The sequence below is a fragment of the Bombina bombina genome, chromosome 4, assembly GCF_027579735.1.
Source record: "Bombina bombina isolate aBomBom1 chromosome 4, aBomBom1.pri, whole genome shotgun sequence".
NCBI lineage: Eukaryota > Metazoa > Chordata > Amphibia > Anura > Bombinatoridae > Bombina > Bombina bombina.
Genome location: NC_069502.1, coordinates 342,979,366 through 342,995,311, shown reverse-complemented (window position 1 = coordinate 342,995,311; position 15,946 = coordinate 342,979,366). Strand labels below are relative to the sequence as shown.

General features: G+C 36.5%; 1 protein-coding gene across 1 annotated transcript in view; it reads right to left on the bottom strand.

Annotated features, from left to right (window-relative positions):
* The window catches only part of SCHIP1 (schwannomin interacting protein 1), a 258,184-nt gene extending 250,005 nt beyond the window's left edge, over nucleotides 1-8,179 (bottom strand). Inside the window, exon 1 of the mRNA XM_053710098.1 lies at nucleotides 7,867-8,179. Coding sequence (XP_053566073.1) covers nucleotides 7,867-7,872 — 6 coding nt within the window. The 5' untranslated portion in view covers nucleotides 7,873-8,179. The remainder of the gene's footprint in view (nucleotides 1-7,866) is intronic.
* Between the last annotated feature and the right edge of the window lie 7,767 nt (nucleotides 8,180-15,946).

The following is a 15,946-nucleotide window of genomic DNA, read 5'->3' as shown; positions in this document are numbered from 1 at the left end:
GATGCTCCGTGCAGGATGGGATCAGCTTCCAGGATGGCTCCACTCCACACCGCCGGGATAAAGATAGAAGACGCCCCCGGGATGGATGAAGACCTCGCCGCCTGGATGAAGACCTCACTGCCTGTATGGAGATGGATGTCCAGACTTCAGAAACCATGAGTAGATCTTCTGGGGTTAGTGTTAGGTTGTTTTTTTATTTTTGGGGTGGGTTTTTTTTTTAGATTAGGGCTTGAAAAAATAACTGAATGTCCTTTTAAGGGCAATGGAAAAGAGCTAAATGCCCTTTTAAGGGCGATGCCCATACAAATGCCCCTTTAGGGGCAATGGGTAGCTTAAGTTTTTTTAGAGTTAGGATTTTTATTTTGGGGGTTGGTTGGGTGGTGGGGTTTATTGTTGGGGGGGACTTTGCATTTTTTTTACAGGTAAAAGAGCTGATTTCTTTAGGGCAATGCCCTACAAAAGGACATTTTTAAGGGTTATTGGTAGTTTATTGTAGGGTAGGGGGTGTTTTTATTTTGGGGGACTTTTTTATTTTAATAGGGCTATTAGATTAGGTGTAATTGTTATTATTTTTGATAATTATGTTTATTTTTTTGTACTCTTATTTTTAATTTTTTTGTGATTTTAGTGTTAATTATTTTTGGTAAACTTAAATTTTTTTTAATTTTTCGTAGGATTTGTTTTGTTTTAGTTGTAATTTAGATTTTTTCATTTTTTTCATAGTGTTAGGTTTTTTAAATTTGTAATTTAGATATTTAAATTGGTAGTATTTTTTATTTTATTAGATTAGTTATGTTAGGTTAATTTATAGTTTAATGTTAGGTTTATATCTATTTCACAGGTAAGTTTTTATTTACAGTATTTAAATAGAGTTATATTGTAATTTTAATTTAAAGTTAGGGGGAGTGTTAGGTTTAGGGGTTAATAGATTAATTTAGTGTTTTGCGATGTAGGAGGCCGGAGGTTTAGGGGTTAATAACTTTATATAGTGGTGGCGATGTCGGGGAGCGGCGGAATAGGAGCTAATAGCTTTATTATAGTGGTGGCAATGTCGGCGAGCGGCGTCTTTCAATAGCCATATAACATACCTTTTTTTTTTAATCTGGTGAATTTGACCAAATTGATTGGTTTACATTTTGTAAACATCCATTGTCTAAGTTTTCAAGAATATTTACAAAAATAAATAATAAAATTCCGAATCATTTAAGCAGCCTACACATATCACATTAGGCCTCTGCAGAACTACAACTGTAATTGAATAAAAAATAATATAAAAGCAAAATAATGAGACTGTCAATGGGGAACAAGTAATTTTTTAAATTAAATTAAAACATTATAGGTATTAAAAAGCAACACAATAATGACAAATAAAATCTTAATAAAAATAGTTATCTTTTAGTACTGCACATTCAATTAAAAACATGTTAAATAAACTACTTAATATGTTTTATGCTGAAAACGTAATTTTATAGTTAGAGAATTAGCAGTAAATGAAAGAATGACATGAAACCAACCAGTATTTTCGTTTACGGTATTGTACTTCATACTGTTTTCACATTATTGCTAAATTTTACTGTTGAAGTGAAAACATGTTGTGTTTAATCTGCGGTAATTTGTAGAGAGAACCATATTAGTTGTCACAATAACATTTATACATTTTATGTTAGAATACTAATAATTTGTCTTTCTGTAAGCTGAAAATAAATCAATTCAAAAATCCATGTTCTGGTCTTGTTACTTTCTTATTAAAGATAAAGGTCATGTCACCATAAATTTCAAGCCACCAACATAGTTTAGTCCACAATTGCCTTTTGGTTTACAGTTAATGTCATAGGCTTTTATACAAGCACCTAGATACAGAGAAAATGTATTCTATACAGCTGACTAATTATTTTTTTTATTATTTATCTGGTACCTTCACCATAACTAAGCTACTAGATAAAAGAACACCCATGCATTGCGTACTAACAAAATACCACAGAACAGAAGGGTAGTGCACCTCCTGATCAGGAGATGATCAATTTCTTATACCCTGTCTAATCTATAATATACAAAGCTGTAGCTGGTTTTGGGATGGCACACTACACCCACAACAGTCTGTTTTAACATCCAACATTTTAAACTGTAACAAAAATAATGTGCTGCCCCAATTAAATATGGGCAATCAGCAAAAATCAATGTTTCTTAAGTCTCTGTCACTGGAGAACAGAGACCAATATGTTGGCTGCTTCACCACTGGTACTACGTACCCAGGATTCAAATGTATTTTTCAACAGCAAACCAATGGTGCTTCTTTGTAGCAGGGGACTGAATAATATTCTGTATGCAGCATGTTCCCTTCTGTCCTTCAGAATCAGATTATGTCAATTTGTGAAATGTCAGATGAGTACTACTACACCCTATGAGGGTAAGGTTGCTATCTTTTGAGAGAGCATTTACAACTTGTCTTTGACAAACATCTTGGGAACCTCCATTTCTCCAGTTTATTTTTGAATAAAACTACTGTAACTGTAATTGTTAAAAAATATATTCTGTTTCTCATATGCCAAGCTATTTTAAGCTGCTTCTCAGCTCAGCTGTTTTGGTTTACTTGGAAAAAGAATGAATAAGCTGCCAATCTTACATATTGTTTGTAAGCAAAACTAACAATTCACAGATCCGTGATAGAATGAGATTCTTGTGTGTGTGTGTGTGTCACTGTGTGTGTCATTGGCTCAGCAAGTCTCAGTAGTGCTTTGTGGCTTTGGAACTTACTATGCAACACAAAATTATATGCATGCAACAGTGCAATAATAACATATTCTAACTGTACATTATACCACTTTATTGTTGCACTTTTATGTCCTTTTAAAATCCATAAAATATTAATGTTTCATACAGAAAGACATATAAACACATACACATATCACACAAATAGCTGTTTAACTAGCTATTGCATATAAACAATCACATGAAACATGAGGTTGGAAAAAAGCTATTCACTTGAGTTTACAGTTAAAGGGACACGAAACCCCATTTTTTTTCTTTCATGATTTAGATAGAGCATGCAATTTTAAGCAACTTTCAAATTTACTCCTTTTATCAATTTTTCTTCATTCTCTTGCTATCTTTATTTAAAAAGCAGGAATGTGATGTATAGGAGCCGGTGTTTTGTTATGTTCTCCGACCGCTACCTAAAGCCACGCCTACAAAAAAATAGCAAAGACTGTAGTGCATGCATGCGCACACTGCCGCAGTCAAAAATTGTTACTACAATAAACTTACTACAAAAATTGTTACTACAATAAACTTGCAAATTACACTAAAGAGCACGCATGCACTCACTGACGCAGTCAGCAAATATTACAGAACCGGTGCGTCCATAATTTTGGCACTAGCTGGGGACATTGAAATAACAGTGCAAAAAAAAGGCTTCATAGTCACAGTTATGATATGGATTTGTTTGATGAAATAATGGATTTGTTTGATTAAATAAGTGAACGAAAAGGCTTCCTATAATGAAAAGTACTGAAATAGTAACATTTAAAAACATATATGTAAAAGAAGCTTCAATGCAGGAGGTATCTGTAATTACTTGAAGGCTTTACCGTAATATTAGGCTATCTGCTAGTATTACCATCTATAGTTGATCTTCAAGGTTGGAAAGGGTAGTTTTAGATAATGGAGATAAAATACTTTTTTTGTCAATGGGATTTTGATGTCTCAAGCTAGTGTCAAAATTGTGTACGGACCATTTCTGTAACATTTGCCAACTGCGGCAGTGAGCGCATGCATGTTATTTAGTGTAATTTTAAAGTTTATTGTAGGAGGGTTGTAATATGATATTTCGACTACGGCAATGAGCGCATACGTGCACTTTGTCTTCTCAAGTTTATTGTAAGCTTGGCCTTCTAAGTGACGTAGGTAGGAAAACTTAACATAGTCAGAATATAGAACAGAACACCGGCCCATTTTTGGTTGCGACCTGGGTTATGCTTGCCTATTGGTGAGTAAATGTAAGCCTTCAATAAGAAAGCGCTATCCATGGTGCTGAACCTAAAATGGGCTGGCTGCTAAGATTTACATTCCTGCTTTTAAAATAAAGATAGCAAGAGAACGAAGAAAAATTGATAATAGGAGTAAATTAGAAAGCCATGCTCTATCTTAATCATTAAATAAAAAAATGGGTTCAATGTCCCTTTAAGAAGGACTATTATTCTAAAACAGCATGTCCCGTCATAAAGCACATCACATTATATTGGTTATATCCCACAAGGTTTACTCACATGATTGTAATATACTTGCAATGTTTAATATTTATTTTCCTTTAAATGTTCACAATGACTTAACCTATTAATTGCTAGCAACAACACCATGATTAACAATTTGGTGATAACACACAGTCCTTAATAACTCCTTGGCTTCCAATAACATAGATTAGTAATGGATTTAATATAAATAGTAGTATTATTTAGTGTTTGTGATATTGGGGGATGGTGGTTTTGGTGTTATCAGTTTATTTAGTTACTTTGTGATGTGGGGAGATGGCGGTTTAGAGGTTAACAGTTTATTTATGAGTGAAAGTGTACTTTGTAATGTATTTTTGTTGTGCTTTGTGCAACTTTTTATTTTTGGAAAACAGTTTACCACAGCTCTTATATCGCTGAAAGGATTGAAGCGTAAGATTTATCTGAACTTGTAATATCAGCCGATTGAAAATGGGCTGTGAAATCGCGATTGCGCTAGCACAAAAACATTTGTGCCGCACTTGTAATCTAGCGCACAGTGTACATAAACACAACTGTTTGCTACACACAACAGAAAAAATGGGAACCTAGTGTTTAAGAACCCAATATATACTGGTGGCATATATAATCATCCATGATAAAATAAAATAATTTTATGAGGATTAGCACTTTGTTAGACAGAGACAGAAGGATTAGAATGCTTGCAATCTATACATTACTCAGAATATGTTATAGTTGGATTTATTATAAAGTTCCATTACTTTACCAGCACTCTTTGTAAATAAGGGCCCTCTAGGTAGTTGAATGTGTTACCTAGGGCCGAATGTTCAAAAACTGGCAAAAAATATTGTAATGTCTGTTGTTTACATCCAGAACCTGGATATTGAAATAAACAGCTCTCAAAGTAAAATTCTCCTTTTTAAAACTGTTTGAGGGACCTCACAATTCTGACATGATGTCTTAAATAATCTCATCAGAGCAGAGAGCTTTAGATCATAGGGCCATTAATGAGAAATCAGGTTCTGCAAAATACCTTCAATAAAATATACTTTACAGATAACCAACAGTAAACTATTTATTGGTGTGATAAATCATTACAAATAAATCAATACGATTAATTCCTTTTGGGATAACCAGTGAGTTGGTGGCAGAGTTGCTACCCAGCTGGCATTTTGAAGATTTGGGTGAATGTAGAAAATAAAGAATAAATATATAAATAAAGGCCCTGTCATAATGAAACTTGTGCTAAGTGTATTTAAATGTAATTGTAAACAAATTATCAGTCCTAGCAGTGTTAGTTACGGACATATGCTGTATAATTATTTATGCAAATGTATACTAATAAATATGACAGATTTAGTTTTCTCAAAAAAGGTGACAACCCTAGTTAGCAGACAAGTCCAGATATAAACAAACATATTTTTACATCATATAGACCAAGGTAGGGATTGTTAGAATGAATGTTATTGTAGAAATTCAATTTACATTCAATTTACATAATCTAATGTTGATAAGAATGAATGTTCTTAAAAATTCTATTATCGAATGTTATTTACATTTTTCTAATGTCACTTTCGAATTGAATTGAATGTCACATTAGAATTCGAATATTACATTTATACAACACAGTTTTAGACTAGAAATACTATTTTGAATTGGAATGCTACATTCAAATTCGAATTTGACATTCAAATTCAAATATTACATTTATACAACACAGTTGTAGACTAGAAATACTATTTTGAATTTGAATGCTACATTTGAATTTGAATGTCACATTCTAATTCGAATATTACATTTATACAACACAGTTGTAGACTAGAAATACTATTTCGAATTTGAATGTGACATTCGAATATTACATTTCAAAATTGAATGTGATATAAAATACATAGCTAAACATTATATTATTCGAACGAATATTTACGAATGTTATTGAAAAATTTGAAAACGAAAATTCGAAAATAGAATGTTAGAATGTTATAAAAACATTATAAATTCAATTAGAACGAGCAAATGTATCAAAATTCATTTTAAATTTTGAATTTTTAGAAACATTCGCCCATCCCTGTACCAAATCATGTTTTCCTACATAATCACCGGCAATATTCTTATATTTTGCTCCTTTTATTTTCAGTTTATGCCTGGCAAACAAATAGCAGTGCTGTAAGCCTCAGAAGGTCTGAGCTATAGTCACCTACAAACACAGAATTTGACTACAGAGAAAAACTTAGGCCATCAAGTATTTTCTATAAAGTATAGACATAAGGCAATTTCATACCACTGTCATGGGATCTAAGTGCTACATCATTAGGGGGCCTATTTGTTTCTCATTTATTTACTAATATAAGTGAAATACAACTTGGAATGGCCTTTTTATTATTCCTAATATAGCAAATTGTTTAGGAGATATTTATAATCCCTGCTTGAATTCCACTCAAACAGAATAAATAAATTACTAGTACTACAGTGTTGCAGGAGACTTCTGATTAAACCATGTTCTTTTGATAAGTTTTGAAATTCAGTCAGTGCCTGATTGCTGCCATTAGCTGCTGTCTCACAGACAATATACAGTAAAAACCCAGCACATCCCCAACATCCCTATGCTGATAACTTACATTTACAAAAAGTGACAAGAAAATGAACTTTTGGGTAATATATACAGAAAAAAACATTATTTTTTAATCAGAGGAGCCAATTATATTTCTATTTCAACCTGAATCATCCTTTTCATGTGTTAATGTTAAATGAAAGTCACTCAACCTTTAATACAATATCGTAGGTTTTACAATGTTAAAAAGAGTCTAACTTTTTACTTGTTTGTAAAATATACTGTATGTTTGTAAATATTTGTATATTTGTAAAATATACTGCATACCAAATGAATGGTGCTGAACTAAAGGTTTATCTTATTATTATTAATATTATTATTATACCAGTCTATATTATATTAAAATAGCTTCATATTTTCACCCATCACACAAGTTAGTACTAAGGTATATTTAAATGTTCTCATATCAGGGTTGACACTGAACTAGGTCATAATGGATTCCACGATCGTAAATGAAACCCAGGAGTTCACAATAAGCTTTCCTAAGTTAAGTCTGATCTTTTTACTTACAAGCAGACAGACAGAAAATTATGCCTACACTGTCACTCACACATACTTCCAGCCCTCATTTGTTACCCATATAAATATGGAAAATTATGAAAAACAGAACAATATTAACCTGGGGGGGGGGGCAGGATTTTGCTTATGCAGTTGAGAATATATGTTGAGATTAGCAAATAGCCTTTGCATTAACAAAAAAAGCTGTAGCATTATGCCTATTTTTGTACTCACATAAACTGTCTATTCCGTAAGCTTTACATATAAAAACAGTTCATATTCCTTTACAAAGTTACGTGCATGCAATTGGGTTTTGTATTTTTTTCCCATTATACATGAACATGCATTTTATTTCAAAGATTGTAGGTTTAATGTAGAAATGTAGTCAGTGGGTTTTGCATTTTAAATAAATATACATATTTTTAATACTTGGAAATGTAGACCTAGACAAAACTATACAAGCCTTAAGTCACTGTTAAGCATAGCCGTGAAAAAAGAAAATGGTAAAAGGAACCCATTTTTTTTACTTACATTCATTTTCTGTTTTCTTTTCAAGTCATTTTACAGGAAAATTGCAATCATCACCAAATCCCATCATATATAATATGCGTGGTGTGCTGCACCAACTGTCTGAGGTATTGTTCATTGCTCTCCTTTCCCTTCAGAGACCATTCCTTCTGTACTTGAACGCTGAGTTCAAAAATAGACTTTAATTCATTTGGCATCAAACATTTAGGCTTAACTCTTTACTGCAGCTGTCAGCCTCTCACTGAGCTTAATGTAGCAGTCAATAGATCTCAGTGTAATTTTTCCCCCAATAATCAGTATACTATGCCTGGGGTCTCTCAGAACTTGTCCTAGCTTTCTAATTTCATGACGATTTCTGAACAACGCTGGAAGAACAAGGGCTGAGCTTTTCCAAAAGCCTTCCCCATTTCATTCATCAAGCTTGCAGGGGAAATGCGCTTCTGATATGAATTATTCATGAGCTCAGTTCTGCCAGACCCAGGACATGTTTTAAATCATGAATAGGTTGTGACTTCCCTCACTTTAAACCTGCATTATTTTTATATTACAAATTTTAAATGGATTTATTTCCCATGAGCAGCAAACTGTTAATATGGAACTAGTAAAATAGTAAAGTATCAGCATATACTAGTACTTTACAAAAAATAATAATTAAAAATAAAGATTATTAATTGTACCGCTATCTAAAAATAATGAACACATTTGCTACATTTTAGATCTTATAATAATATGATCATTCTAAAATATATCAAAAAGTGACTATAAAAAAAAGATTTGTTTAGCCTTCTGCAACACTTATTTAAAATCTGCTTCTATCTTTAATGGCACGACATATACTTTTAATAAATGTACAGCTAACATTTGATGGATATGATCTGGAAGCAAGTCTTCTCATGATGTCCAGTTTGAAGAGAATTACAATGATTGCTATAGCAACTAATGTAATGCCATTAACCCTCTCTAACTCCATACGCTTCCACTCAACTAAAAATAGGATTAGCCAATGATTTCTTTAGAACAGTACAGAATAAATAACTAAATCCTATTGTGCTCCCTGATACAAAAATATAAGAAATAATGATAGTTTAACTGTCGCAGCCCTGGTGTGCAAATTAGAATAATTACTGGAAAACACAAGATTTTTCATAAATTATTAAATTTGTTACATTTGCTGTATAAAGAAAAGATCCTTTTGAGGGCTGTTCTCATTATTTTAATTTACCTCCTGTGAGGTCACCAAGACATTTCACATTGGTATTTTGGTGAGGGGTTTTTAATTAAACAGTTCCACATCTCACCAATTTTTTTTTATTATAGTTCTTAAGAGAGCACAGTTACCGTATTTTTCGCTCCATAAGACGCACTTTTTCCCCCTCAAAAGTAAGGAGAAATGTCTGTGCCTCTTATGGAGCGAATGCAGGCCCTGTGCTTGCATTTTTAGGCTACCGGTATTTACCATAATAATGGAGTGAATGCAGGCCCTGCGCTTACTGTAATAATACTGGTACCGGGTAATTTTGTTGGCAGTTGCTGTAGTCAGAAGTAGTAAGAAGTGAGTACAGCGCCAACAAGAGGCCAAGGGATAAATATACTCACAGAGAGATAAAAGAAGATTATTTAATGAACCATGTTAAAAAGCATCAGTAATAAAAGACTATATATAAAAAAATGTAAAAAGCACATTAAATAAAATTACAAATACAGGAATATCTTACAGAAGCGGCTCAAAGGGCCAAAGCTGATAATTACAATAAAAACAGAGGTAATAACAGGTGATCAGTGTGAGTGGTACACCAGAATAAGAGTGTATACTAATAAAACAGAATTAGCCTAAGTACAACTATAACAAGTGCATCAAGCAAAAAACTAATAAACAATAATACAAACAATAGTGTTCAAAATTAGTGTTTCAAAAATAGTGTTCCAAAAAATAGAAAAATGCACTGCAGTGCAAAAAAAGGGGGGTAGCAAAATAATTGTATAGATACGATCAAATAGTGAGTGAGTGTAAATGGATATAAAAATGCTAGCTACTTAATCCAGTGAGGTTAAGATATAATTAAATAAAATACACAATAGGCAATAACATAAAAAATAAAATACACAGGGGGGCGGAGCTTGCGGGCGTACCGAATGGCCGCACTAAACTAGAGCTCCGACAGCAGTGGAGACGGAGCTTTCTCTAGGGCCGATTGAAGCCCATACAAGTGCCCAAACTTGATGTGTTGAGTGATCGGAAGGTGAGAGGGGCTCGGTCCTCTTCACTTTTAAGCTTTTGCTGACGTTCCGGACCCAGTAATTTGACGGCGGTAAAGGCCGCAAATGGAGCCCTCCTAAAGTACAACCCGGGCTTGAGCTGAAAGATCTGAACGGGAGCAGGAGACCCTGCACTCCCTTTACAAGTGTACCGGAGGAGGAAAAGATGCAGCACCTCGTCCAACTCTCTCCCACAAGTGTCCGGTAAGGAGCATGAATTACGCACTTTAGCATCCACGTGGAAGTCACCATCTTAAGCAAGAGAACATAGCAGACATAAAGTTAATAGCACCCTCATATACCAGCACCCACCTTTAATCAACATGGGGTTAAATTCTTAGATGAATGGCGCAGTACAGGGCTGAAAACTGCATAAAGTATACATCTCTATCATAACATTGCAAGCCCTCTCTGTCTAGCCTTACTCTACCTAATCTAGGTAAATGCATAATTTGCGAATCTGATACACTCTGGTCAGCCAAATAATTATACAGCAGAGGACAACTAGATCTCTTTCAAACCCCTTACTATGGCACAACGCAGAGCTACCAAGCCTCCAAAACCAACCCTGTCTTCAGGGGCTGTAAATTCTTTCTTTAAAAAGACCGACAGCACAAAAAAGAAAGGTGAAATTCCCCAAGCCTCCAGTGAAGAAGAGGAGCTGTCTGACAGTTCCACTACACTGCAGCCCTTGAGATCACCTTCAAAATCACACTCACACCCCGCAGATGCACCAGTGACACTAAAAGCCATGGAGGCTCTGATCAACCAGGTGAAAACCTGTATCAAAGCTGAATGCGCTGAACTTAAAAAGATTTGAATGAATTAGGAAATAGAGTGGAAACACTAGAAGATGGCAGGGAGGAAATTATTAACGATATGGCGGCCATGTCTCACTCCATAGAAACACAACAGTTACAGATCCTTGACTTGGAAAACAAACTCGACGATGTGGAGAATAGAGCGCGAAGAAATAATCTTCGAATTCGAGGTATCCCCGAATCAATCAAGGGCGAAGATATATCGGAATATTTACAAAATATGTTCCAATCCTTAGCTATCTCCAATCAACGGGTGATTGAACCCATACCGCTGGAAAGAGCTCACAGATCCCTACGGCCGAAGCCGAATGATAACCAACCTCCAAGGGACATTATAGTGTGCTTCCTGAGCTACAAAGATAGGGAAAAAATCCTGAAGATGGCAAGAACGCAACCACATTTTTCCTATTTGGGCGCCAAGATCCAAATCTATCAAGACCTGTCGGCCAGGACATTACAACTTAGAAAAGGATTTTCCAACTTCACCTCTCATCTACGGTCACTGAAGATCCCTTATAGGTGGGGATTTCCTGTCTCATTACATCTCATTAAAAATGGCAAACGCTATGAGTGCAGCTCTCCAGAAAAAGTGAATGACTTTTGCAAACTACTCGAAATTCCTACACCGGACGCAACGGTCCCACAGCCAAAAGACCATGCTACACACCTGCCGAGGCCACAGAGGCGACTCTGGTCCGAGGTAGTGGACAGAACGAACGGGAAAAAGCTGTGCACAGATACAGATCCTGACACTTCAGTCGCTACCGCTTAAACAAGCACTTTTTCTACCACGGTTCTATGTTTTGCGAAGAACATGGCGGTACCCCCCAGCACCAGTCATAAACAGCTGGTGCATTTGTAATATGCCCACTCACTACAGAAGAACAGGACTAGAAGGAGCTCTCTCCTTCGAGGTTACTTTCAGAGTAATCTAATACTCTCTTCATTCCTGGAGGTTGTGAGTATGTAATGTAGAAGTTAAACTACGTGACATTTACATGTGAAAAACTTTCAGCAGATAAGTTTTGTTTTTTCTAGGCAATAGTATTTAACTGTTTGTTAGTCTAGCTCTTGCAGTGAAGAACTTGAACTTGAACTTAAGCTAATGGACACTGTTACATGAGAAGACTCCTGCATTGAAATTTATATGTTTTATGTAACTGAATGTTCCAAAAGTCTATTCAATCCACAGTTAACCATGTTTCAAACATTTATATTGTTGCACTTCTCTGCTCTAGTTCTGAATATGGGTTCTTGTATTTGTTTCTGTGTCTTTCTGTTCTTGGCCTGAAGGGGAAGCTCCGTCATGCTGCTCTTTCCCCTCTTACACCCTCTACTTAATCCTTACCTCTTTTCTAACCCAACTTGCTTCTTCTTTCTCTTCCCTAGTTGCTTCCCTACCCTACTACCCCCCTCTCTCATCTCTTTACTCTTTACTCCCTATTTCTGGACCTTCTTTTGCTTTCCTCAATCTCTCTTCAAATTGTAGTCCAAGGAGTAGGAGGTATTAGAGAACTGTTTGTTTAAATTGTTTGTTTGTTTGAAGTGTACTTGAAGAATCAGTATATATCTGTGTTCAGGCAGTGGCAGGAAGACTACGACCACACATAACTATCTGCATCACTTGTTGTACTGATAGTGACACTCGCAGCTAGAAATACTTGACAGACCGAGACAGACCTAACCAGTTTCGTATAGCCACACAAAATGTAAAGGGCTTCCTCTCCCCACAGAAAAGATCAATAGCATTCCATGATTTTTATAAAAAGACAGTCGACATCATTATGACGCAAGAGACTCACTTTAAAAAAACTAATGAGCCCAAGCTTTCACAGCTCCACTATGATCAACACTTTCTAAGCTCAGGGCCGACAAAGCACAATGGCGTGTGTATTTCCTTTAGAAAGGGCACCTCATTTGTATTACTCGACAAACACTCAGACACAGACGGGCGAATACTAATTCTAGTAGGACTTTTTTATGGCAGGCCCATTACCCTAGTAAATATATATGCCCCTATTCGCCCTAGACCCCCATTCTTTCGCAAAGTAATCAATCAAATCCTAGACATCTCGAAAGGCCCGGTATTCATGGGCGGTGACTTTAACTTCCCAATGAGCCCCATGCTAGACACTTCCTCAGGCCGTTCTTACATGCAGAGCTCGCAAATAAAAGCTAACTGGCAAGCCATAAGAGCCATGCCCCTATTTGACTCCTGGAGAGTGGCTAACCCAACTACCAGGGATTTCACATTCTTCTCAAACCCACAGCGCTCATACACCCGCTTAGATTATATTTTTTGCGAACAACAGACGCTCTCCTCCCTATGTGAATCCAGGCTCTACCACACCGCTTGGTCTGACCATAGTATGGTATGTTCTAGCTTCCAATGGTCAGCTAAGCCACAATACCAACAAAATTGGAGACTGAGCGACCAAATTTTCTTAGATCCTCTGATCACGAAGGACTTAGCTGAAAAGACAGACGAGTTCTTTTCCTTTAATGATCCTTTAGCTACCTCAGCAACCAACAACTGGGAAGCGTATAAGTGCTTTATTAGGGGGGTAATAATGGGACATACACATAAACAGCGCAAGCAACGAAGAGCCCAATACGACCTTTTGACCTCTAACTACAATAACTGCGAAAGAGAACTTAAGCAAAACCCGCAGTCCCCAATATTGCTACAAAAATCTCAACAAGCTAGAGAGGAGTTACACCAATACTTAATTAAGAACGCCCACATGCGGGCTTTAACATCCAAATCAAAATTCTTTATTGAGAACAATAAAGCAGGGCGTCTCCTTGCTAGGTCCCTGAAGAAGAAGCGTTACAAAACATTTATAGATAAAATAACAGATAAGGAGGGCACAACTTATACCACCAATGCTGACATTGTTAACCAATTTGCCCAATACTATTCTACACTGTATAACCTTCCAACTCAAGACAAAGTGTCCAAACTTGCTAAAATTAACGATTATTTATCCGAAATTCAACTCCCTACACTACTTGAGTCGGACTGCGAGGCATTAGACGAGAAATTCTCGGCCCAAGAACTTATGATAGCTATCAAAAACCTCCCTCAAGGCAAAGCCCCAGGCCGCGATGGGTTTACACCTAAATTTTATCATCAGTTTAAGTCCCTGCTCTGTCCCCCTTTATTAAATATGTATCATTCCTTAGACCAAGATGGACAATTGACCCCATCCCTTCTGGAAGCTACTATCTCAGTTATCCCCAAACCAAATAAACCCTGTGATGAAGTAACTAACTATCGCCCCATTTCCCTAATAAATATAGATATTAAACTATATGCCAAACTGATCGCTACCAGAATAAATAAATACTTACCCTTCCTGGTGAACCCGGATCAAACCGGATTTATACCGGGCAGAGAGGCTAAGGACAACACCATCCGGGTGTTGCACACTTTACTTTCTGCATCATCTAATGTAAAACCCCTAGTCATACTGTCCACAGATGCGGAAAAAGCTTTTGACAGGGTGGACTGGGACTTCCTCTGGTCCACCCTGTCAAAGTTTGGATTCTCACATACCTCAATATCCCGCATTAAATCTTTGTATACGAGCCCATCGGCGCGAGTTAATGCAAACAACACACTCTCACAAGTAATTTATATAAACAATGGCACTCGACAAGGGTGCCCTCTTTCTCCACTACTATTTGCCTTAGTGGTGGAGGTACTGGCTGTACGAGTCAGAAATAACCCTCTTGTTAGTGGAGTCTCCTTTGGGGAGATCCACCAAAAATGTCTTCTGTACGCGGACGACATTATATTTACAATACACTCCCCGCTAATATCTATCCCCACCCTCCTACATGAACTGGAAGATTATAAATCAGTCTCAAATTTTTCTATTAATATGGGAAAGTCAATGTTAATGCCGATACACCTTAGGGAGGAAGAACTACAGTTTATTTCGACTCACACCTCATTCCAAATGACGAATAAAATACATTACCTGGGGATTGACATATCACCTACATATACAGAGCTGTTCAGCCTCAACTACATGCCACTTCAACAGGAAACTAGTAAGTCATTAGAACTCTGGAGCAAAAGGGGCCATCTTTCGTGGATGGGGCGTATTAACGCTATAAAAATGAACCTTCTCCCTAAGTACTTATATTTATTTCAAGTACTCCCCATAGACCTCCCCTTGCAGTATTTAAGAAGACAACAAAAAATGCTAGACACATTTATATGGGACAATGAGAGATCCAGAGTAGCTAGAAACACCTTATTCTTACACAAAGAGAACGGGGGACTGGGTTCTCCGAACCTCCTGAATTATTACAAGTCGGCCCATATGACCCGTATAGTTGCCTGGAAGCACTCCCCGGCTGGGAAAACCTGGACCCAAATAGAATCCTGCTTAGCAGGTGGCTTGAATTTGGGTGACCAATGTTGGATACCTAGTAAACACAGACCAACAGACGTTTGGGGGAACCACTACATATGGGATAGACTTCTATCCGAGGAGAAGCAGATCTCATCGCAGATCTCCCCCCTAACCCCTTTACTTAACAACCCCTTGTTGTTGCAACCACATACCTTTCCTTCGCCACTTATTTCAGGCATACCTACCAATGTCCCGGCACACATAGTATTACACAATGGAATTATTAAGACTCAAGCGGACTTACACCAACAACTGGGAGCCCCCTTTCACTTATGGTACCCGTATTTGCAAATTAGGCATGCTGTTTCTACTAGCACATATAAGCCAGACCTTGTAAGACCCCTGACCCCCTTTGAAACTCTGTGTACATCTCCTACTATTGCCAAATCCCATGTTTCTATTATATACAAACTGCTTAGGGGTTCCTTCCCTAATAAGACACCAACATTTATTGCGAAATGGGAAAAGGAACTAAACACAGAATTCACTGAGGCTTCATATCTTCTCTGAAACTAAAAAATCCTCTCTGTCCCTAACGATAGTCAAAATGAATTACAAACTACTTTCAAGGTGGTACCT